This window comes from Gordionus sp. m RMFG-2023, chromosome 3 (genome assembly GCF_954871325.1).
Source record: "Gordionus sp. m RMFG-2023 chromosome 3, tfGorSpeb1-WG-v2, whole genome shotgun sequence".
NCBI classification, from domain to species: Eukaryota; Metazoa; Nematomorpha; class Gordioida; order Chordodea; family Parachordodidae; genus Gordionus; species Gordionus sp. m RMFG-2023.
The window spans coordinates 38419214-38443336 of record NC_088777.1 but is presented as its reverse complement, the minus strand read 5'-3'; the positions used below and the strand labels follow the sequence as shown (position 1 = coordinate 38443336).

Here is a 24123-nt window from a genome sequence, read left to right as displayed (position 1 = left end):
AACGAAGTTCGTTTTTTTGAAAAAAGATGATGAACGGCGTTCCTTTTTTTTTGACGAACTTTGAACGTGAACGCGTTCCTTTTCTTTGATGAACGCGTTCAATTTTACGTTCGTTCAATTTTAAAAACACTTTTTATTTTTATTTATTTGAAAAATTAATATTAATCCGCATTTTTTAACAAAAAAGTCTTATATTTTTATTTATTTGAAAAATTAATATTTAATCCAATTTTTTAACAAAAAAGTCTTATATTTTTTAATCTTTTTACTTTTCCCTCTTTCATATTGCAATTAACGTACCATAACGTGCTATTGCTAGAGAAGATAAGATTAAAGTTTATTAATTGCATGGATATAAATATTTCATCATCGATTCTGAAAATCAAAATTCAATATTAGATGAATTAGAATTACCATGGCCCAAATATCATAAATATTTCACTGTTTTAAAATCAAAAGGTAATTCAATAGTTTTTAGTATAGCTAACGCTGTATTAACTTCCAAGCGTTCATGCCTATCAGATGAAAATTTTGAAAAGCAATTATTATTAAAAATTAATAAGAAAAATTTTTTATAAATTTATTTTTTTATCGCTCTATTATATTGTTTTATAATTATATTATCAAAATAAAACTAATTTTTTATCATGGCTAATATATTGTGTTGAAAAATATAAGGCATTTATTTATATTAAATTTAATTTTAAAAAAAATTTATCATAAAATTTTGAACGTATGAACGCGTTCACCTTTCGTGAACGTGAACGCGTTCGATTTTTGTCAATGAACGTTGAACGCGTTCGATTTTTATAAAAATGTTTACAGCACTATATTTCTATGATTGAATTCAGGCAAGGATAGCAAAAAAATTTATCAAGGAAAAAGGTGTTATCCAATCCAAATATTATAAAGCTTAGGAATGTTTTTGGAGATTATATTTTAGATATTATTAGAAAATTTTATTATTCCGATTAAAACAGCTTAATGCGATAAAAACCATTTTATATCAAAATAAAGGTTTAAGGAGAGAAATGCCAATTTAAGACAAGACTCATTTTATGCAATCTTATGGAATTATATTCTAATTTTAAAGAATATTGGTATTAAAGTAAGTTTTAACAAATTTGCAGATTTAAGAACTATTTTTTAAAATTTATTTCAAACTAAAATGTTTGGTTTTTAAAAATCGAAAATGTTTTTTTCTGATGGTGCTATAACTCATTAGGGGAGACCGGGGATATAATGAACCCGGGGTTATAGCGAGACGTGGCTTTATTTTCTAGAGTATTAAACTCTAAGGGATAATTTTTTTTACCAAAACTAACTATATAATTATATAATGCATATGCGGCAATAATTTTTATTTATATCAGGCAGCTTGAATAATTTTTATAAAGCATTATCTGATTTGTACCTGCAAATGTAACTTTTTAAAACTTTACTAATTTTCAAAAATAAAGATAAATAGACATTTTTACCACCCAAAAATTATCTTATATAAAAGAAAAAATTCTATTTTATAGAATATCAATTTTCCAGAAAAAAATTGATATTATAAATACTTTAAAATATTATCTTAATCAAAATGGTGGCATTGGGGCTATTTTTATGAGGTTAGGTCGAACCTTTTTCTCCATTTGTTTAAAAATTTTAACATGGTTAGAAATTACAAACCCAGAACCCAAAAATTTTCTCAGGAAGAATTGATGATGATATTTTCCCAAAATAAATCATTAATCAATATTATGAGCATTATAAATCTTAGTTATACCACAGTTAAGAGATATAACTCGAGATTCAAGAGAAAACAAAATTTTATTATATCCAATACAAGACAGATTTTTAATATTGAACAAGAGGCAATACTTTCAAAGTATTTTATCAAAGCAGCAAATATGTATAATGGGCTTTGTCCTAAAAAAGTAAATTTTTCAATAAATGTTATTGTTAATAATTTATTTTAATAAAGTCCAGAAAATCAGCTTATCAACTTTCATGTAAATATAATCTAAAAGTACCAAATTCTTGGCAAAATAACAAATCTGCTGGTGAAGATTGGTTAGGAGCATTTCTTAAAAGAAATCCCTCTATATCACTGAGGAGCCCTGAAGCAACTAGCCTTGCAAGGGCTACTAATTTTAATAAGGATAATGTATAAAATTTTTTTGATAATCTTAAAAATATTTTGGATACTACTAGACTTACAGCAAATGAGATCTTCAATATGGATGAAACAGGTAAAATATTGATTTATGTAAGGCATATAAGAAATGAAAATTTATTAAAATGTCAGAATTAGACATAAAATTAATGAATTTATATACAAATATAATTATAATATTAAAACCCTACTTTTTAATCTAAGATTCGTTAATATTTTATTAAGTAAAATAGTAATATATCACTAAGTATTGTGATTATAATCTTAACATTTATATGTTGTCCTATAAAATTCTAATTTAATTTTAATGAATATAAAATTACTATGCTATTATATGAAAATATTATTATCATAGGTTAAACAATTGTTCAGAAATCTTCCAAATTTTAGCCATGAAAGGCGAAAAACAAGTTGGGAGAACTATGACTTTAGCAATTGCAGTCAATGCACTGGGTAACTTGATACAAATATTATGATCACTTTTTAAGAGATGGACCACTTGGTGCTATTGATATATCAAATGGTTCTGGCTGGATGTTAGAAGATGACTTTTTAATTCTCTTAAATCATTTTGCTAAACATGCTAAACCTGCAAAAGATAGAAAGGTCCTTATTATATTGGATAATCATATTTCTCACCAATCCATAAAAGCTATTGACTTTTGTTTGGAAGAAGGGATAATATTATTAACTCTCCCACCATATTGTACCCATAAACTACAACCTTTGGATAAAACAGTGTTTGGCCCATTAAAGAGATATTATAACTCTTCAGTTGACTCATGGATGAGAAATAATTCTGGTAAACATTTTACAATCTATGATATACCAGGAATAGTCAAGGAAATTTTACCTAAAGCATGTGCTCCAGCTATAGTTCAAAATGGTTTTAAATCATGTGGAATTTGGCCATTTAATCCTATAATTTTTAATGATGAAAGTTATAATACATTAGTAAATGATATACCCAATACCTTAAATTATGAGGAAACTATTGATAATAATAACAATTTTAATATTGAGAATAATGATAGTAATGATATTTCACTGAGAATTAGACAAGATGAGTCTGAAATCATCCATTATTATTCAAATGAGCCAACAACCTGTAAAAATTTTGACCCAGAATCAATTTTTCCATCCCCAACATTTTATAAAAAGTCTGGAAAAAATAAACAATATTCTGCTATTTTAACTTCTTCACCATATAAAAAAAAAGCCATGGAGAGAGCAAATAAAAGAAAAAAATCAAAAAATGGTATTAATAAGAAAAACAATTGTTTGGTGTGCAAAAAAAATTATTACAAGCATCATAACAATCAAGACTGGTTTCAATGTCGTAAATGTGGTTATTGGTCACATGGAAGTTGTTGCAATTTCAATCCCTTTTTTATTTGCAAAGATTGTGAATAATGTTCCCATTTTTTGTTTAGAAATGATTTTATATATTAGTTTTATGCTTTAAATCAATAAATATGTTCTAATAAAAAAATATATAACTTTTATGTAGAAAATTAAGCAGAGCTTATAATAGCCCCGAGCAAAGACTCGTTCGTCCCCGGGTAGGGTTCACTCGTTCCCAAAAAAAAATTCCAGAAAAATTAAAATTATGAAAAAAGTACTAGATATCTATTTTTGTTATTTAAACCTACCATAAAACTAATAGAGCTGAACAAAATGAGATATTTTTTATTAAAAATGATAAAGTACTTTTAATTTTATTAAGGTTTGACTTCTTGGGTTCGCCATAACTCCGGTCTCCCCTATAAGAATTCTAAAATAGTCATAATCCATTGAACTTGATTTTGTCATCAAAGCATAATGACATTTAATCTTAATAGCCCATGACAAATATTACCAAAAGTAAGCAAAAAAGGGCTAACCTTCAGAATCCATATGAGAATCAAATAGTAAACGCCTTGATTTATGATACATATATAATACTTTTTTCAAAATTTTATTCTTTCTGGAATTTTTTTTAGGGAAAGAGTGAACCCTACCCGGGGACGAACGAGCCTTTGCTCGGGGCTATTATAAGCTCTGCTTAATTTTCCACATAAAGGTTTTATATTTTTTTATTAGAACATATTTAATGATTTAAAGCATAAAATAATATATAATATAAAAAAAATGGGAACATTATTCACAATCTTTGCAAATAAAAAAAAGGATTAAAATTGCAACAGCTTCCATATAACCAATAACTACATTTACGACATTAAAACCAATCTTGATTGTTATTGTAATAATTTTATTGAACACAAAACAATTGTTTTTCTTATTAATAACATTTTTTTTTATTTGCTCACTCTATTGCTTCTTTTTATATGGTGAAGAAGTTAAAATAGCAGATATTGTTTATTTTTGCTTCCAGGCTTTTTATAAAATGTTGGGCATGAAAAAATTGATTCTGGGTCAAAATATTTAGAGGTTGTTGGCTCATTTGAATAAGAAAAATTGACTTAAAACTCATCTTGTCTAATTCCTATTGACATATCATTATTCTCAAAACTAACACTCTTATTATTATCATTAGTTTCCATAATTTAAAGTATTGGTAAATCATTTATGAATATATTATAACTTTCATCATTAAAAATTATAGGATTAAATGGCCAAATTCCACATGATTTAAAACCATTTTGAACTGTAGCTGGAGCACATGATTTAGATAAAATATCCTTGAGTATACCTGGTATATCAGAGATTATAAAATATTACCATAATTAGTTCTCATCCATGAGTCAAGTTAAGAGTTATAATATCCCTTTAATGGACCAAACACTGTTTTATCCAAAGGTTGTAGTTTATGGGTACAATGTGGCGGGAGAGTTAATAATATCCCTTCCTCCAAGCAAAAGTCAATAGGTTTTATTTTAAGGATTAGTTAGAAATGTGATTATCTAATATAATAAGGTCAATCTTTTGTAGGTTTAACATGTTTAGCAAAATGATTTAAGAGAATTAAAAAGTCATCCTATAACATCCAGCCAGAACCATTTGATATATCAATAGCACCAAGTAATCCATCGCTTAAAAATATTTGTATCAAGTTGCCCAATGCATTGACTGCAATTGCTAAAGTCATAGTTCCCCTCTCATCTGATGTAATAGCCCCTACTTGTTTTTCGCCTTTCATGGCTAAAACTTTAGAAGATTTCTGAACAATTGTTAAACCAATAATAATAATATTTTCATATAATAATTGCATAGTAATTTTATATTCATTAAAATTAAATTGGAATTTTATTTGAAGAACATATGATAAATTTCTGGTACTTCTATATTATATTTAATGAAATTTGATAAGCTAATTTTCTGGCCTTTATTAAAATAAATTATGAACAATTAATAAATTTACTTTTGCTTTGATAAAATACTTTGAAAGTATTGCCTCATGTTCAATATTAAGAATCTGTCTTGCATTGGATAAAATAAAATGTTGTTTTCTCTTGAATCTTAAGTTATATCTCTTAACTGTGGTATAACTTAGGTTTGGCTCATAATATTGATTAATGATTTATTTTGGGAAAATATAATCATCAATTCTTCTTGAGTAAATTTTTTGGGTTTGTAATTTCTAACCATGTTAAAATTTTTAAAAAATGGCGAAAAAGGTTCGAATAAACCTAATAAAAATAGCCCCAATGCCACCACTTTGATTAAGATCATATTTTGAACTATTTATAATATCAATTTTGTTCGGGTAAATTTATATTCTATAAAATAATTTATTTTCCTTTTATATAAGATGATTTTGGGTGGTAAAATGTATATTAAATCTTTATATTTTTCAAAAATAATAGAGGCTTAGAAAGTTACTTTTGCAGATACGAATGCATTATAAAAATTCCATAAGCTGTCTGATAAAAATAAGAAATAGCAGCATATGCAATATAAAAATATATAGTTTTGGTAAAAAAATATTATCCCATAGAGTTTAATAAAACCATATCTCGCTATAACCCCAGGTTCATTATATCCCCTGTCTCCCCTATCTTCTGAAAAAAATTTCAAAATATCTTAATTTTTTTTCAGTGTCTATTGTTAGATTATCTTCTTCCCTTATGTGTTTCTTCTTAATTAATGTCTCGCCCATTAATAGTAATGGATCATTAGATGTTCAAGGGTAGCATTGGATTTTAAAGGAAATGTGATTTTTTTATGACAGATACTGCAAATTTTATCATTAGTTTTAATGATTTTATTCTGGTTAATCATCAAAAGAAATACATTTCTTAGGTCTTAAGAAAGTATATGTTCATCCAAATTGAATAAATTGTAATCCACTGTAAAAATTAAAAAAATGCGAATTTTATGAACTAAATATATAAATTAACAATACCACCCTTCCCCCCCCCCTCCCAATCTTTTATTTAAATATATAAAATATTTAAAAGTTTTAGGCTTAAATATAAATACTTAATGATTATTCAAATATTTATTAAAAAATTTTACAGTTGACTAATTATTAAAATAACATATCCCCTAAACCTGTGCTCGGCCCAACTTAAATATTTATTAATTAATCTTATAGTTATACATTAAAAAAAATGCTGATTTGGTTTTAAGATCACTTCCAGTTTTGGGGATTTAAATTTATTTAACATTTATAACTTTAAAGGCCTAGGCTATATAAAGAAATATGATACTTTTAGCTCAATTATATCCAAAGATATCTTAAATTAAAGGGAGCGTATCTTGCCAAAAATGCCCTATTTTTTCAAACTTTAGAGGCTAAAATTTTTATTTAGTTATAATATATGCAAACTCTGGTAAAAATTATAGAAAAATCTTATGAAACTTCTGTTAATTTATAAGGAACTCATATATTATATACAATATTAAAAATTAGTAAAATAAGAAAATCTATATGAAAATAAATTTGTATACTTTGGAATTTATTTTTAAATAATCATTAACAGATTGGCGAATCATTGGGGCATTTGTATTTTGGATTAAATTGTTTAATAAAATCCAAGCAAGTACATTTTTCTTAAAGATACCATTTTCGTTGTCCGTCTTTTTGTTTTCTAAGTACTTAGACAATATCTGTAAAATAATATATATCATATTAAATAGTTATAAATAAGTTTAATGAGATTATATTCTTTTAATAGTTCCTTCAGTACTCCAGCGGGATCTATTATACCGCGAGCATGCTAGAATAAAACGGTGTATTATTATGATCTAGAATTTTCGTAGTTTCGCTAAATATATCTTGGAATATGTACTAAATTTTATTTTTGAGTAGTTTTTAAGATACATATATTTTGTGATTGATAGGGGTCTGTGAACCCTACTAGATTAAATTAATAAGTTTATTTAAACCTTAGTTAAGATAGAAAATATTTTGAAGAATAAATAATAATTTATATGAAATGTCTTGGTTCAAATATTTAATCATTTTTTTTGTACTTAATATTTTTATTTAAATTTTTTTAACCATTTTTTAAAAAATTTTGGCACAAGTTATAATTATTCTCACAACATATTATATCTATCTGGCTTTATGCTTAAACGCTAATAGGTATTAAAGAGATAGTTAAAAAGCCGATATCCGCATTAAAAGATAGAAAAAATTTTGATGAATAAATAATCATTAAAAGAAGTTAAGGTTACATAAAGCCCCAGGGCCTGACAAGATAAAATCTAAACATCTCAAAGGAACATCGCATAACAAAATATTTCTTATTATTTTCAAAATTTGGTTATAATAACTCGTTTGCCAAGTTCCAAAGACAAACTCAATACCCTCCTTTAAGAGTCAAAAGGGGTGTAAGGGAATGATGCATATTGTCGCCAATCATATTCAATATAATAATGAATAAAATAATATCTGATACAATTAGCTATTCAAACATTTTAACAGGGTCCTTGCAAAATATCAGATAATATCAAAAAATTATTTCTTACGCCGATGATATATCTCATTACGAAATCAGTTACTGAAACAATGGAATAGATAAAAATTCTATGCACATAGTTTAAGAGCCGGACTTGGTATTAAATATAACAAAACCATTATTATACCATTACCTAGTGTTCAAATGGATAGCATTACAGTTGACAAATAAAAACAAATGAATGTTTCAAATATTTTAGATAATAAAAGTTATACCGACTGAGAAATAGAGGTCAGAATAAAGAATGAAAATATTACATATAAAAAATATTACAAACTATGGTCGTCAAAAGAGATTTACTAAAAATACGTATTAAAATTTCAGTTCTACCGTTATATGGTACATGAAATAAAACACAAATAATATAAGTTCAGAATTTCATAAATAAATGCCTCAGACAAGACAACTTAATGGACATGTTAGCGTCAATGTGTTTTTAATTTTTACAATTTTCAATCACTTAGCGCTTTTTTTTAAATTTAAAAATCTAATTTTACCGGAAATATATTCTATCATGTTTGGAAGACATATCTTATAAATTGTAGACAATTTTGCTGTTAACCTTTGGTCTTTTATAATTATATAAAAGATATATGTAAAATTTAATTTAATTAATTTAAAACATGGAAAAATTGTCTGAAATTCATAGGGTAGATATTCCAAACATCGTGGCATACATTTCCGGTAAAATCAGATTTTTAAATTTTTAAAAAGGCGCTCAAAAATGATTTAAAGTTGAAAAAATAACATATTGCAGGAAAAAACACATTGCAGGAAAAAACACATTGACCATCACATATATATTTATCACAAAATCATATAAAACAAAAAACTTTTGGAAAAATTATCACAAACCAATATACACATAATATTAAGGAGAAAATAAATTGAATTTCTTGGCCATATATTAGGAAATCAGGAATAGAACATCGATGCTCTCCTGTGGTTCAACTCATACAAAAGGAAGAAATACGGGTATTATGAATCACAATGTCTGTATAAAACTACAAGCGATGTGATCAGCTTTAATTTACCATGAAGCAAATACGCAATTAAACAACAAAAAATATATATAAAGCAAATGCTAATTACATAAAAAAAACTAGAAACTCTAACGCTATCTAAATCCCATCCAAATTTTCTATAATTATAACCAACATTTTCTTTAACTTATACCTATCTAGGAATATCAACATGCTAACCAGTAGAAAAGTAATAATTAATTTATATATACATATATACTTATTTAATAAAATTATACTCATCATTATATGAGTTTTAGAAAAGCATTATGAACCTTAAATGAAATATAAATATAGAATTATAATTAAAATTATATTTGATGAAAGTGGGCATATACTTTTTAACCTTTTAATAGCTTGAAATTTAAATTTGATCACAATTGATAGGAAAAAAATTTTTGTGTAGATTTATTTTGAAGGAGCATAGAAGTTAAATAATATAATATCAAATTTCATTCATTTAGGTAAATCTGAATTCAATGGAAATGCTATATTAAATCTTTTGAATATTTATATAAAACAGAATGTATCCCAGCACTAATTATTAGGCTTCAATTCAGTAAAAATTATTGTTCTAACCCTATAACAAATAAAATAGAATGTCATTTAAAGCGGGTATGGGCCTGTTTTAACTATCTTTTTAACGCCCATTAGCGTTCAATCATAAAGCTAGTCTTTATTTGGGCACAGGTAACTGCACCCTGCCCAGAAATTTGTGGATGATTCTTGTCATTTTAAATTAACCATATATTTTTTACCCAGTTTGATGGGCATGAGAAGAATCAAGCGTAGCTCTATTGTTTTCAACAACATGAAAGGGCAATATGCTTAAAGAATGACGAATGACAATAAATATTTTATAAACTTTAAGGTTAGTTTTATCTTGTATCCAAATATAAAATTAAAATAATAAATATTTTGAAAAAAAATGTATATTTAAATTGTTCATTATTTGATTAAATTAATTAATTTGAGTATAATTTACACTAATTACATCCTTCGTCAATTTTAATAAATTTTTTAATAACTAGTAATGGAGAGTAGATAATAAAAAGGAAGTTCAATTTAAGTTTTAAATTTAGATTAAATAAATTATTTATATATATTGTGATAATTTTTAATGGTTTCAAGCAAGATATATTTATGGGCATACTTTGAAAATTTTATAAAATAATTCACCAATTTAGAGGTAGCTAATGTAATTATTTCTTGACGCACTAATTCCAATAAGAATATCAAGGTTATTGATAATTCGCTGAGTGTTATAGAATTTTTCACAATATTTCTTTCAAATAGGGATATAGTAGATGATTTTGCATTATCCTCAAAACTAATTATAGATGAATCATCATTCAAATATGATTTTAAAGTTGTAGTAATAATACTATATAAATGATGAGGATTTATGTAAATAGAGTTGTCTGAATAGAGGAAAACAGGAGCTTTTAAGGCGAAAAACGATTTCGCCATTTGATTTGCTCTAAGAAATACGCGCGATAAATCTTTATCCCGTGCTAAATTCAATGATTTATCTAAAGTTAACCCGAATTTCATATTGTATATTCTTGCTGCATCCGATGAAGAGATGTCATAATATAATTCTCGATTTTTATCATCATAATTGACGTTTGGAGAATTTAAAAGTTGTTGCGTTAAAATCAAGTTAGGAATATTGTATTCGGGAATATACCGGTAACCTAAAAAATTCTTCTTCACTCTAAAATAATAAGAATAAAATCAGTTAGGAGTTATGTATAACTAAAATATTTAAAAAAATTTTTTAATTATCTCACATTCAGAATGATATTAACGTTATAATATTATGATATAGATTATCCTAAAAAAAAATATCTGACAAAATGTCTCCAAAAAAATTTTTTAAACAATTGGAGGGGAAAAATTTCCCGCGATATTACCCCGACAATTTTAAAGATTTCTAAAAAAGCAGATGCTCTGCTCAGATCTTATTCGTCGTAACTTTGATTTTCCCTATTTAAGTATAGCCAGAAACTCACCGAGTTTTTTTGTTATCATGTTTGAATGTATGAATGAAAAACTGTCAGACTTTAATGTTATTTAAAAATAAATTTAATTAACCTTGTGGCGTAGGTTTTTCCTGTGTTTGAATTGTATGACCGAGTTTCAAATTGTAAATTAGTTTTTTCGATTATTTCCTCGTAATTTAGTTTATACCTTTTTATTTCGTACTCAATCGCATTCACCAAATGTTTTACACTATTCATATTTTTAATTTCGCATCTTGGAATAATGTTATTTCGGTTGTTATTATTAAATATTGGATACACGTGTAGGTTCGCGTCAACTCTTAAAGATCCCCTATCCAATCTTCCATCATTCAATCCCGCGTTTGTTAATTTCTCTATCAATTCCCTTAAAAAACTCGCACAGTCCTCGCTATCGTTAAATGTAGGTTCGGTAACTAATTCCAATAGACCAACGCCTGTGATTTTTAAAAAAATGGTTTAATATTTATCTATATTAATTTAATATTTATAAATAATATCTAGTATCTCTTTCTAAAAAAAAGATGGCCAAATTAAAAAAAAGATGGCCAAATTAAAAAAAAGAAAAAGTCAGATCAAAGGAGGAAAATCAAAAAAAAAAAAATTATTTTGATATTATTTTTTTGTGATTTTAAATTCCTTTAATTTTTTATTCTTTTTAAACCCCTTTCTCTTTTTTTTTCATTTTCAATCAATTTGTCTTCTTTCTTTAATTTTTTTTTCTCATTTTTGATCAATCCAGTTCATTATTAAAAAATTATCTTCCCTGTCTTCTTTATTTTTTCCTTTGTTTCATTTTGGATCATTTTTTTGTATGAGTAATCCTGTAAATCGTCGATGTAATAAATTAAATATAATTCACATTTCGAGAAATGTTAGAATCTATCCCATCGTTGAAAAATATTCTCTATTTATAAATAAAAGATCTCTGTAAAATAAACAATAAAGTAGAGCATATTTATTCAATGTTAACCATATGTAATCCTATTTTGGCTAAAATCTTAATCGGGCCGTTTTTCATATTTCAAATTCAGATAACATAATTATTATCGGTATTGACGCTTTATACATGCTAGAATGTTATCCTGGCAAAATCTGTCATGCCATGAACCTGAATATTTTATAAATTTTGTATTACAAGTTTTAAATGATATTGAATGCTATTAATATGATATATTCTTTTAACACTCTTTTCCCAGTGTTCTGATGGAACATATTTATTTTTCATCAAGAAAATTATATATTTATTTCTTAATTTGCTGACTGGATTTTTTTTACTTATTTATTAGGTATTATATTTTGATTCTTTTTTACTGAAAAATATAATTATTTATATGTATAAAAATAATTTTATGTCATTTTAATATAAACAATAAGGGAAGTCTGTTTAAGATATTTTATAATAAGTATTAATTGAATATATAAAATTGATATTATTTACAAATTTTTTATTTCTTTTAAATAAAATTTATTAGTAGATTCCTGATGTTACCATGAAGGAATGACAATTTTCTAAAGAACTAAAAGATCATAAAAATAAATAAATATTACAAATTCTTTAATTAAATTATTAAATTAATATTATACCAGATCTATTAAAATCTATTAATCGAGAATTTTTGTGGCCATAGATACTTTTTCCACTATCATTTTCTATATGAATTTTTTGAATTTTGACTTTTCTATATTCAGCTTTAGTTTGGTGTGCAGGATTCCACTTAATATACTCTAAATATCCATTTTGAGCCAGTGGTGTTTTTTGTGTAATTTGATATCCTTGCTATATAAGAGAATAAATATACATATTTATATGCCAATTGTTTTCAAAGGTCAAAAATTCTCTATATTTTTTTTAAATGATGATTTATATTTACTTATTGCTCTAATTTTATTTTGAGAAAAATTGCAGCAAAATATACAAGGATACACTAGTGAATTTTTTTTAGCCAATGTTGATTTTTACATGGCATCACCCAATACCACCGATATACAAACATTGATATCAAAAATAAAAATGTAACATATTTTTTATTTAAAAAAGCAAGGGTATAAATTCATCGATGTTGTCATTTCTAATTAATTTAAGAAATTCATAAAATCAAGATTTAAAAAAATTGGAAACAAAAATTAACAGCACTTTCTTCTTCTTTTTATCAGTTTAGAAATTGTTAGATGAAAAAATTAAATGCATAATTTCATTATTTTTTTAATCATTGATTGGTTAAATTTTAAAGTATCAGCTGATACTAGACCATAAGCTATTTCCAAACAAAATGTTTTTTCAAAACGTTTTCAAAGGCAAGGTTTTTCGATTTTATATTATCATACAGCTGATTTTTTATATTACAAAATATTTTATTAAATAATCTGTGCAAAAAGTTACTGTCCTCGAAAAGGAACCAATGTTACTTTAAAGCTAATATTACTTATTAAAATATAAAAAGCATGAGGACCAAGTTATTCAAATATCTTACACAAGCAGAATAAACAAACTAAATATTTAGAGGGATAAATTATCTAAGAGTAAGATAAGATTTAATTCTAAAATAGAATGGATTACTTTTATTAAAAATTCACCAAATAAGTTTATATATTCTTATTATAAAATTTACATTAATAAACGTAGATATAAAAAATGTAGACAATATATATCTTAAATATATAATACATGTTTTAAAATATTGAATTAAGAGATGTCTTAGGGATAAAGATAAAAATTCTATTGATACTGCTATAACTAATAAAGAATTAAAATTATTAAAAGGCATTCCACATAACTGTGTAATAAATAATCTGCAAGGTTTTTATTTGTAAATATGTAATGTATAATATTTCAATAAATGTATGTAAATTATAAAAAATTCCTATAAAAATCTATGCAAATTGTAAAAAAATATATCAATAACAATAGGGCACTGCCGATATTTAATATCAGATCGGCACCGATATTTAGCGTTTTCAAAAAATATCGGATCGGGCTGATCTTTTTTAAAATCCCGATTCCGATACTTTTTTTATTGTTTTTGGTTATTTATAATAATTTTTTATTTTATAAATAATTTCTTAATAATAAATTAATGAAGGGAAATAATATACAATTTATTTGTTGTAATATTTAAAAAAAATAGTTTACAATTTTACACTATTTTTTTGTTATATTATCTGCAAAAAGAAAATGATTTTAAAATATCTAACGAGTCACATTCAGTTAGTGTTGTTAAAAGGCTCGATAGCCAATTTAAAAAAAAATTAATCAAAATTTTGGCCAAGAGTAAATTACCCATGCTTATTGATTTTTACCACAGATATCAGAAAGGTTTGGACTTCTCTTGGCGAAATTTCAAGGCATAGGTAATAATGGTTAATATTTTTATTTGGCCTATTTTTAAAATCAGCTAAATGGAGCTATTTAACCACTACATTTACCCATAAACATTGCATATATTTTAAATGAGAATATTAACTTTTGAAAATAAAAAAAATAAAAATACATTTAACCATTCGTAAAAGTTAGTTGGTTTTTTTTAAAGTAGAAAATATTTATATATTTATGACATCAAAGATAGATGGTCAATAAAAATCAATATAAATATCGGATCGGTATTGGAATCGTTACTGTGAAAAATTTGTGGATTGGCACCAGAGTTGCGCTATTGCTATTTATCAAAAAAATTAGCAAGCTATTAGCTACTATTTAAAAGTTCTACCTTTTAGGCTATTTTTATAAAAAAAATATAGAAACAAATTTGTTTTATTTCCTGCTTATAATGTTATTGTATAGTAAATATATAAAAATCAACATTTATAAATATTAAAAAATAGTTAATTTTGATTATAAAAAATTTATGCAATATAAATAAATATTTATGGTAATTTGCTGCATTTTATAAGTTTTTACCTTGTGTTATGTGTCCAATTATCTGTCGTGGTACATATATAAGATATCTCTGATAACTCTACTATTAGAGCATCTTTCATCACTTTAAAGTTATCTGCTATTTTATTCATTAGTGTCTGGCGACATAAAATTGTTGTACCAGTGGATAGATTTTTAATCATCATGGTAAATGATGGATTATCAACAGAGAACAGCTGAACTGTATCAATTATAAAATCAACAATAACTATTAGCCAATTTCTGAGAAATATTGACATTTGTATTATTAGTTAATTTGGTTTGAATTTGAATTAGTCTTTTTGAATGAAGAGTCACCTATACCAAAATTATTTAGATGTTTCTCCATTTCCTTGAAACTATTGGCATGAACAGTCTAATAAAATAAATACTATTAGAATGTAAAAATGACAATTTACCTTTAGGTGTTTCTTGAGGTTATAACTGGATTGATTTGAGGAAATATTTTTTTTACATTTTTAAACAATTAAATTTGAAGCCAGTTTTGGTTTTTATATTTATTTTAAAAAAAAATTCAAATCTAGGGAATGGGAAATTTGTATTATAGCTATTAAGAACATTTTCATCCCTGTCTTCCATTCCATTAATATCATTGCTGAATCACTTTCAACGATTTGGATATCCTAGGCAATGACATTTTAAATTATTAACACGAATAAAAATATAATATAATTTTTGAAAGTAGCGCGCTAAAAAATTAAATATTTCAAAAAAAGTAGCCACCATTAGCTATAGCTACCAAAAAAGATAGTGCACTAATCTGCATAGCCCCAATAATAACATTGGTTTGTACTTTGTAATAATATAAGAGAGATAAATGTAATATCTGATTAAATATTCATTCCTATAATAAAGATCATGGATAGTTATCTAATAATTATGTTATCATCATTTCCTTAAATTCAATGAACACCTTATTTTAATTTAATAGCAAGATATCTCTCAATATCAATGATTTAAACTATTACATAATATTAGGGCTGTGCCGATCCACATATTTTTTACCGATCCGATCCGATATTGGTTCAAAACCGATCCGATACCGATCCGATATTTATATTAATTTTTTACCACCCCTCTTTGAACCAAATGTAATTAATAAATCAATATTTTTTATGCATAAAAGAATTATGCATAATTTAATTTTTTTATTTCAACAATAATTTTAAAAAAAATATATAATAATATATCCATTTTATGTTGGTTTATAAAATTGTAATATTTAATATATAAAATTATAATATATTAAATTTTTTTTAATAAATATAAGAGCCTCTAGATTTTCAGGCAATAGGCTTCTACGATGAGGACTATCAATATCCCCTGCCATACTGAAGGCAGACTCAGATGGGACACTTGTTGCTGGAGGAGCCAAAAATTTACGTGCAAGTGTTGATAAAGTTGGAAATTTTACAGCATTAACTCTCCAATATTCAAGTGGATTCACTGGGGATATAATATTAATATCATCAATGTTATTCGAGTTTTCTAAATAAATAACACAAATATAAAATTAGCATTTATAAAATAGTGGGTTTCATACAAACCCAATCTTTTGTTGATTTTGAAAAATCACCCAAACAAATGGGTCAATCATAGCCCAACCAAGCAATATTTAAATTAATATAATATATTGTCATACTTTCTATATATAAAGATTCTTTTAAATATTCCTTGATTTCTATTAGGTATGGCAGGCCATCATTTACATTACTATCGATTTCATTTATTACTAGTTTTTCTTTGATTTTCAATTTATAAGCATCCCTTAAATTAAATTTGCATTTTTTAATGTTATGTGGAACATTTTTCTCATTGTCATTACCTAAGTTAACAATAAAATCTAAATTTATTTTAAAAAATATAAAACCTGGCGAATCTTTATTAGAAATTGGAAGTTGAACATTATCATCACCTTTAAAAAAAGACTCACATGCAGTCCTGAGCTTTTCTATGTATGATATGTTTTTTGGCAAAAAGAAATCCTTATATCGAGGATCAAGTAATGTTGCGACAACATAATTGTCATCATCATAAATATCAAAAAACCGAGTTGTTAATTGATTATTAGTGGTATTCTTCATAGTCTGCACACCTCTATCTGTGTCCCCATTAATTGTTAATTCACTTTTCAGAATTTCAACAAAGGGTATAACATTGCTAATTGAACATGATTCCGTACTTATTTCTTTTGTTACTCTCTGAATTGGTTCAAGAACATCAATTACCCTTTCTGCTAATTCCCACTCATATAATGAGAGATTTCCCAAATTAGGATTATCGATAATGAACAGCTGTACCGCCCTTTTTTGTTCTATCAATCTTTCGAGCATATAATAGGTAGAATCCCAACGGGTGGGCACATCCTGGATTAATTTGTGCTGGGCTAGACTTAATCGAATTTGGATTTCTTTTAGACAATTTTGTGCAATAGAAGAATGTTTAAAGTGTCCTACTATTTTTCTAACCCGGGCAAGCATGTCAATAATAGATCTCTGTGATAAAATTGCTGCCTGTGCAACCAATTGCAAACTATGTGCAAAACAAGAAATGCTTTGAAATTTCCCATTTTTCATGGCCAAAGTTATATTGGGTGCATTATCTCTAATGATTAGGTGTATTTTATTTTTCTTTATACCCCAATAATTAATAATTTCATCTAAAATTTGAGCAATATTTATTGCTGTATGCGACTCATTAAATGTTTTAACATTTAGAACTCTATTAATTTGTTGAAAATTTTGGTTTATATAGTGGCATGTTAATGAGATGTGAGAATCGCCACCTGAATTTCTAGTCCATATATCTACCGTAAAGGATAAAAAAGAATCGTCAACCAAAATTTCTTTACGAATTTTTTCGGAGAGTTTTTCATATATATCCGGAATAACTCCTTGCGAAAAATATTTTCTATTGGGAATTTTGTAATTTGGACATAAATGATGTAAAAGCCTTTTAAAGCCTATATCCTCCAAGATAGAAATCGGCTGATGGTCACACGCTATCATTTCCCCTATAAATTTAGAAATTATTATTGATTTAGGATCAGAATGTTTCCAAATATTAGTTTTATTAAGAATGGCTGATATTGTTGGCTGACTTTCAGGGCTCTTTTTTTTTAAAATTTGATTTGTTTTTTCTAATATTTCTCGTTCTTTTTGTGATAGCTCTTCGAATTCCTTTTGATGGCAACGCTTCAGATGTTTCCTAATGTTAGTTGTATTGAACGAATTTTTTAGTATTCCTCCCCGTGAAATTAGAATTCCGCAGATGACGCATTTTGCAAAATTACCTTCATCTTTATCAAAATATTTCCATAATTCAGAAACCATATTTAAAATAATTTTTATTTAAAGTATAAATAATAAAATTGGTGTTATTTTTTTAAAAAATTAAAAATAAATAAAACTTTGGGTGTTCCTTTCTATTTTTATAAAAAAACTTGTAAAATCTATTTAAAAAAATAAATAACATTTGCATTGTTTAAAAAAAAATTATTTATAAAAAATTATTAATGTAAAATAGAAACTCGAAAAAATTTATTTTTTTTTAAAATATTTAAAAAAAATTTTTTTTATTAAAAAATAATAATTCAAAGTTTCATTACTCAAAAGTTTTATAAGAATTGCATTTTTAGTAAAAGGATCGGATCGGGTTTTTTACAGGTATCGGGCCGATCCGATATTTTTGAAAAACGCCAAATATCAGGACCGATCCGATCCGATATTTAATATCGGCACAGCCCTACATAATATAATATTTAAATAACAACTTGTTCACTTCAATTGTGAAAAAGGGCATTTAATCTCTAAAAAAATATCAAACTGATATTTAAAAAAAGCAGAATTGCATGTCATGAATCAATGTTGTTTGGATTTTTATCTTGCTTTATAAAAACGTTGTGTTTAGAAATAAACTATTCAAAAATGAATCAAATTGTAACAAATATGTCAAATACAAATAAAAAATTATTTGACTAATTAATTGTATTTGAATCAAATTTTTTGAATATTTGAACAAATATTTGAATAATTTGATTAAATAGAATTATTTTATCAATATTATAATTTAGTTAAAAAAATGTGGAATTTATGGTTCCACGAGCAGAATTCCAATATGATAATTCTTTATTAAAAACAAATAATTTTAAAATTAAATCCAATACTTTCATATAAAAATATAATTATTTTATTCAATTTACAATTAAATCTAAAACTTTCATATAAAAAATATAATTATTTTATTCAATTTACAATTAAATTCAAAACTTTTTATCAATCATCAAAAATATATTTATTTTCCTTTTCACTTAATAAACAACAAAAATACACCACACTCTCCAACATCAGTCACTATATCACAATTACAATTATTCAGATTAATAAATGTTTGTTAATAAAATTTAATCATTTCATTTCTATTAATAAGTTATCAAATGTGTGATGTAATCAACAAGGTATATGCTTATGAAAAACTTTTCTTATTTGGAACCAATTTGCTGTCATAAATTTCATATCTTATAATGAAAAAACAACAAGAAACACATTTTGTTAAAAATTGGTTTGATATTAAATCAATATGTCTTTTAATTTCACTAATCAAATTATTATAAAAAAAATTCTGTTTAAAATTAGACTTGCAAATAAAAAAATATTAAAAATCTGTCAATATATTTTTGTATGAATTATTTTATATTATCAAATCTACAAATAGTAAATTTTATTATTTGTATAAATATGAATAGTAAAATCAATCATTGGATTTATTTTTGAATAAGCTTATACCAGTAGATCTTTAATAATTGCCTTGTTTTGTAAAAAAAAAAATCTTTAAATTCTTTATTACTATATAAATTTCTATATAGTAATTAATAATTTTAATTAATTAAATAATATCTGTTTAATATTTATAATAGAATGTATTAGATCTATTATCTCACTGGTACAAGTCACTTAAATATTACCAGGCCAGGTCTAAATCTTATCATATTCATTAACTCTTATATATAGAATATAAATGTTAATTATATTTAATATTTTAATCATCTTGATTTTTTGTGTTATTAAAACATTTTTTATAATTTCATATATAAAATTTAAAATAAAAAAATTATATATAATAAAAGTACCAGATTTAATAAGAAAAGATCAGTGCCTGGTCCAGTATATTTTTATTTTATAGTATCAATTTAACAAATACAAAATAAATTTTTTTTAAATGTTTGGTAAACTTTTTATAAAATTAAAATATATTACTGCTAAATCTGGATATATGTAATGCTTGCGGTCAAATGTTGATGAAAAATTTATATGGCAATCTAAAATTTTTGCCAAGGTAAGAGCTTTCTTAATGCTGTTAATGTTTACCAACTAATCTAAAAATAACAATAAAATTAATAAAATTAATACAGGTAACGTTCCAGGAAACCCAATATCTACAGGTGTTACATGATGATTTGGAATTTGTACAAAATTGGCTGACGAATTAGAAAATATTTTGGCTAAATTCAATAATTTTATATGAATTTCTAATCCTATTCTGATATCCCAGCACAATAATTCATCATGAAGCATATAGCTAAATATAATTGTTTAATATTCTTCGCGAATAAGTTAACTTACCTCAATCTTTGTAAACATTTATCAAAAAATGATCTATTTAAAAGCGTATTGGGATAAAATACATACATTGATATAAAACGTTGGTAGAAATTTGAAACTAGGGGAAAATTAAACTGCGAAAATGATAATAGCGAAAAATAAAAAAATGTTCCCATTATGTATTACTCCACTAAAGAAAGCGATAAATATAAATATCATATCTATTATTTATATAATAGTAAATATTTAGTATATTTTTAATTAAATTATATATTATAAAATAATTTATATAAAATTATTTAACCTAGAGCCATAAATATGTTAATAATTTTTCGGAAATATATTAAGTTATTGCCTAATCAGATTTATTCTTAAATTATAAACATGGTATTAATGTATTTTCAATTTATAAATACTAATTTGTAAGTCATTAGAAAACTTTACCTCACTTCTTTTTAAATTATCAAAATAATTTTATATGAATTTATAAGAGTAACTGATACTAACCTAATATAATAGAACTTTTAATATCTTAATGTAATTCAGAATAGGTTCTACTTTTTATAAAGTGTCTTTAGCCTTCTTATATTATTAAATTATTTATCTTAAGTATTTATGGCATAGACGAATTGATCATTATAAATAATTTATTTAAAAAAATCATACAAAATATAGATCGCATATTGTTATGTTCTATCTCCCCACTTGTCCCGTATAACATATTTCTTCTCTTTACGTTTTTGTTTTCTACTTGCTTCTTTTGTTTTTCCATCTTCCTTTTTTTTTGTTATGAAATTGATATTATACCTTATTTTATATTGCATTTGAAACTGGTTCTAACCAGTTTCAAGAATGATTGTATCGCGATTAAATAACAACCTTTTTTTTCTCTTTGTTTTCAAAAATTATAAAGGTTGGAAAAATACCTTTTTCTCGACCATTAATTATTTTCTTTTGATTTTAAAATTTATATTTTTGCAACATCGACTTTAATTTGTTGAATAAACTTTTGATTTTAAAATTTATATTATGGGTAACATCGACTTTAATTTGTTGAATAAACTTCGAAAATATTATGGCCACTACGTTGTCCGTGTGATACCATGACGAAATCAATAAAACCTTGCCCCCTGGATCCCGTCATTGACCATCCCGGACCCCCGATCATGGACTGTATATTTCCCACTCAGACAGGGGGACCCATCGGTCAAAACTCAACACATATACATCAAAATTTATAAATAATATGCAAAATAAAAGCGAATGGAATATTTACATTGGAATTGTAATGATGGATTTATTTTGATTAATGGTTTAAAGGTAATACATATATATTTTTAATAAAAAATAAACCGATGGCATTTATTTAAAAATTCACAGGCAAACACAAATAAAATTTGAATAAATAGCGAAATATATATAATGATGTTTATAAAATAAAAAATTCTAACATTTTAATTCAATAATTTTTGAAACCTCATCCAAAAATGTTAAAACATCTTGGGTCTCTTCATAAATTTGCGTTAAATTTTGGATCTTCCGATCCTTTATTTCATACGCGTAATTAATTCGATTGACAGTGGATTCATTATTTATCTGAGTGAGTTTAAGATCATTGCAATTTTGAAAATTTATTACAATATTTATCAACATATAAATATTTGGATGGGCATATGAAATTTTCTTATTAAGGGCATGATGGAACCCTTCTAAATGATTATTAGTGTGGGGCCCCGCTATTCTATATCTAAATTAAAAATATATAAATTAGATAAATAATTTAGCCTCTTTTATACCTTGACCATATTTTATAAGGAAATAGTGGTCTATCACCTAGCCAAGTTGTATCCATGTATTGCATAAGATTTAGCAGCAAAATATCGTTAGCAGCAGTGTTGTTAAACGCTACTTTTAAAAATAGCGCGCTACCGCTATCGTTTTCAAATGAGTAGCGCGCTATTAGCGACTTTTACGCTATTTTGATTTTTTTTTTAATATTTTTTATGTAACCTTATTTCCACAAATAAAATATTGGTATTAAAACATAACTATAATTTGTTACATATATATATATAATTTATTTATTATTGCACTTTAATAATAATAACATTTCGTTGTCTTGGATATTACAAGTATTGTTAATATCTTCACCAAATATTCATTATTTATATCATATTATAAAAAAATAAATTTCAAACCTGAAAGCCTTCAGGAAATTAGACCCATTATTTGTAATCATCTTACAAACCTTGTTCTAAATTTTGTAAGACATATGGATTTCTGAAATAACATTTGCTAGAATGTCATAAGTCTCCAATTATTCTTTTTAGAGCTAATGCTACAGATTTTCGTTTTAGATTTTTTGGATCAATTCAATGTGCGGTCACTCCTAAATAAGCTTTAAAAATATGAATATCATATTATATATCAGAAAATAAACATTTTTACCTTCTATTGTGCGTCCAGCAATCTGCTGTTGTATGGATGTAGGAGACATCTGATAGATTTAATATTAAAGATTCTTTCAAAGCTATCCAAAATTCTTGCCATCAATGTCTGCCAGCAAAATATCTTGATACGTGGAGAAAAAGTGTTTATCATCTTTATAAAAGAACCATTATCCTTACAGTATCTATTATAAAGTTCATTATGACTTTATCAGCCAATTTATGAGATACACCTGGTGTTGATGAATACAAATTGCTTAATTTTGTTTAAATTAAATTTGATTTGGAAGTGAATGTATCTTCTTTCATTACCCCAAAACATTTGAGATATTTTTCAATCTCTTTATAATTTGAGGTGTGAACAGTCTAAAATTATAACAGCAATACTTAGAATAAAAATTATGTAGGAGATAAGTACATAAAAATGATTGAAATAACTATTTTAAAATGTTTAAAATAATTTAGATAAAATTTATGAATATATAAAAAAAATAGATTGGTCTTTAATTTAAATTTATTTTGAAAATTAAGGATTAGCTTACACATTGATATTAAATTTGTTATATATTATCTTTAAATATTTTTTCAAATTATAGCTGCTTGTATGATTTGAGGATAAAATTTTGCAACACATCTTGCATCGAAACCGATATCCAAAATTTTTTCTTCAAGATTATAGTATTTTTTGAATTTTGGAAAAGGATAATCTATATTTTTCTCATTTTCCAAAGGAATTTCGCTTTCTTCAACAATCTCACGTATTTTTAATTACTAGATTTATAATGCTAACTAGATTTATAATGTATATTTTTAAATATAAATTTAAATTTCAAAATAAAATAAAATTAAATTAAAGGATTATAATTTTAGATTTAATAAAAAATATATTTTAATAATTTTTAAATGTATTTATTATGTAAAATTGAAAGTAGCGAAGTAGCGCGCTGCTTTGCTACTTTCTAAATTAGTAGCGAGGTACCGCTATTGCTATTTTTTAAAAAAGTAGCGCGCTAAAGCTACCCTTACTGAAAAAAGTAGCGCGCTATT

At 25.0% G+C, this 24123-nt stretch overlaps 1 protein-coding gene across 4 annotated transcripts in view; it reads right to left on the bottom strand.

Moving 5' to 3' along the window:
* The window catches only part of LOC135926499 (aspartyl/glutamyl-tRNA(Asn/Gln) amidotransferase subunit B-like), a 31938-nt gene extending 11170 nt beyond the window's left edge, over positions 1-20768 (bottom strand). For 2 of the 4 annotated variants that reach the window (XM_065462396.1, XM_065462395.1), the window contains exons 1-7: positions 20651-20768; positions 20438-20606; positions 20285-20398; positions 12701-12893; positions 11187-11550; positions 10269-10806; positions 7055-7213 (exon numbers count right to left, since the gene is read on the bottom strand). In XM_065462396.1, coding sequence (XP_065318468.1) covers positions 7055-7213; positions 10269-10806; positions 11187-11550; positions 12701-12893; positions 20285-20398; positions 20438-20606; positions 20651-20718 — 1605 coding nt within the window. In that variant the 5' untranslated portion in view covers positions 20719-20768. Of the gene's footprint in view, positions 1-7054; positions 7214-10242; positions 10807-11186; positions 11551-12700; positions 12894-20284; positions 20399-20437; positions 20607-20650 lie in introns of those variants that run through there. The other 2 variants (XM_065462397.1, XM_065462398.1) reach the window with 2 other exon arrangements.
* Between the last annotated feature and the right edge of the window lie 3355 nt (positions 20769-24123).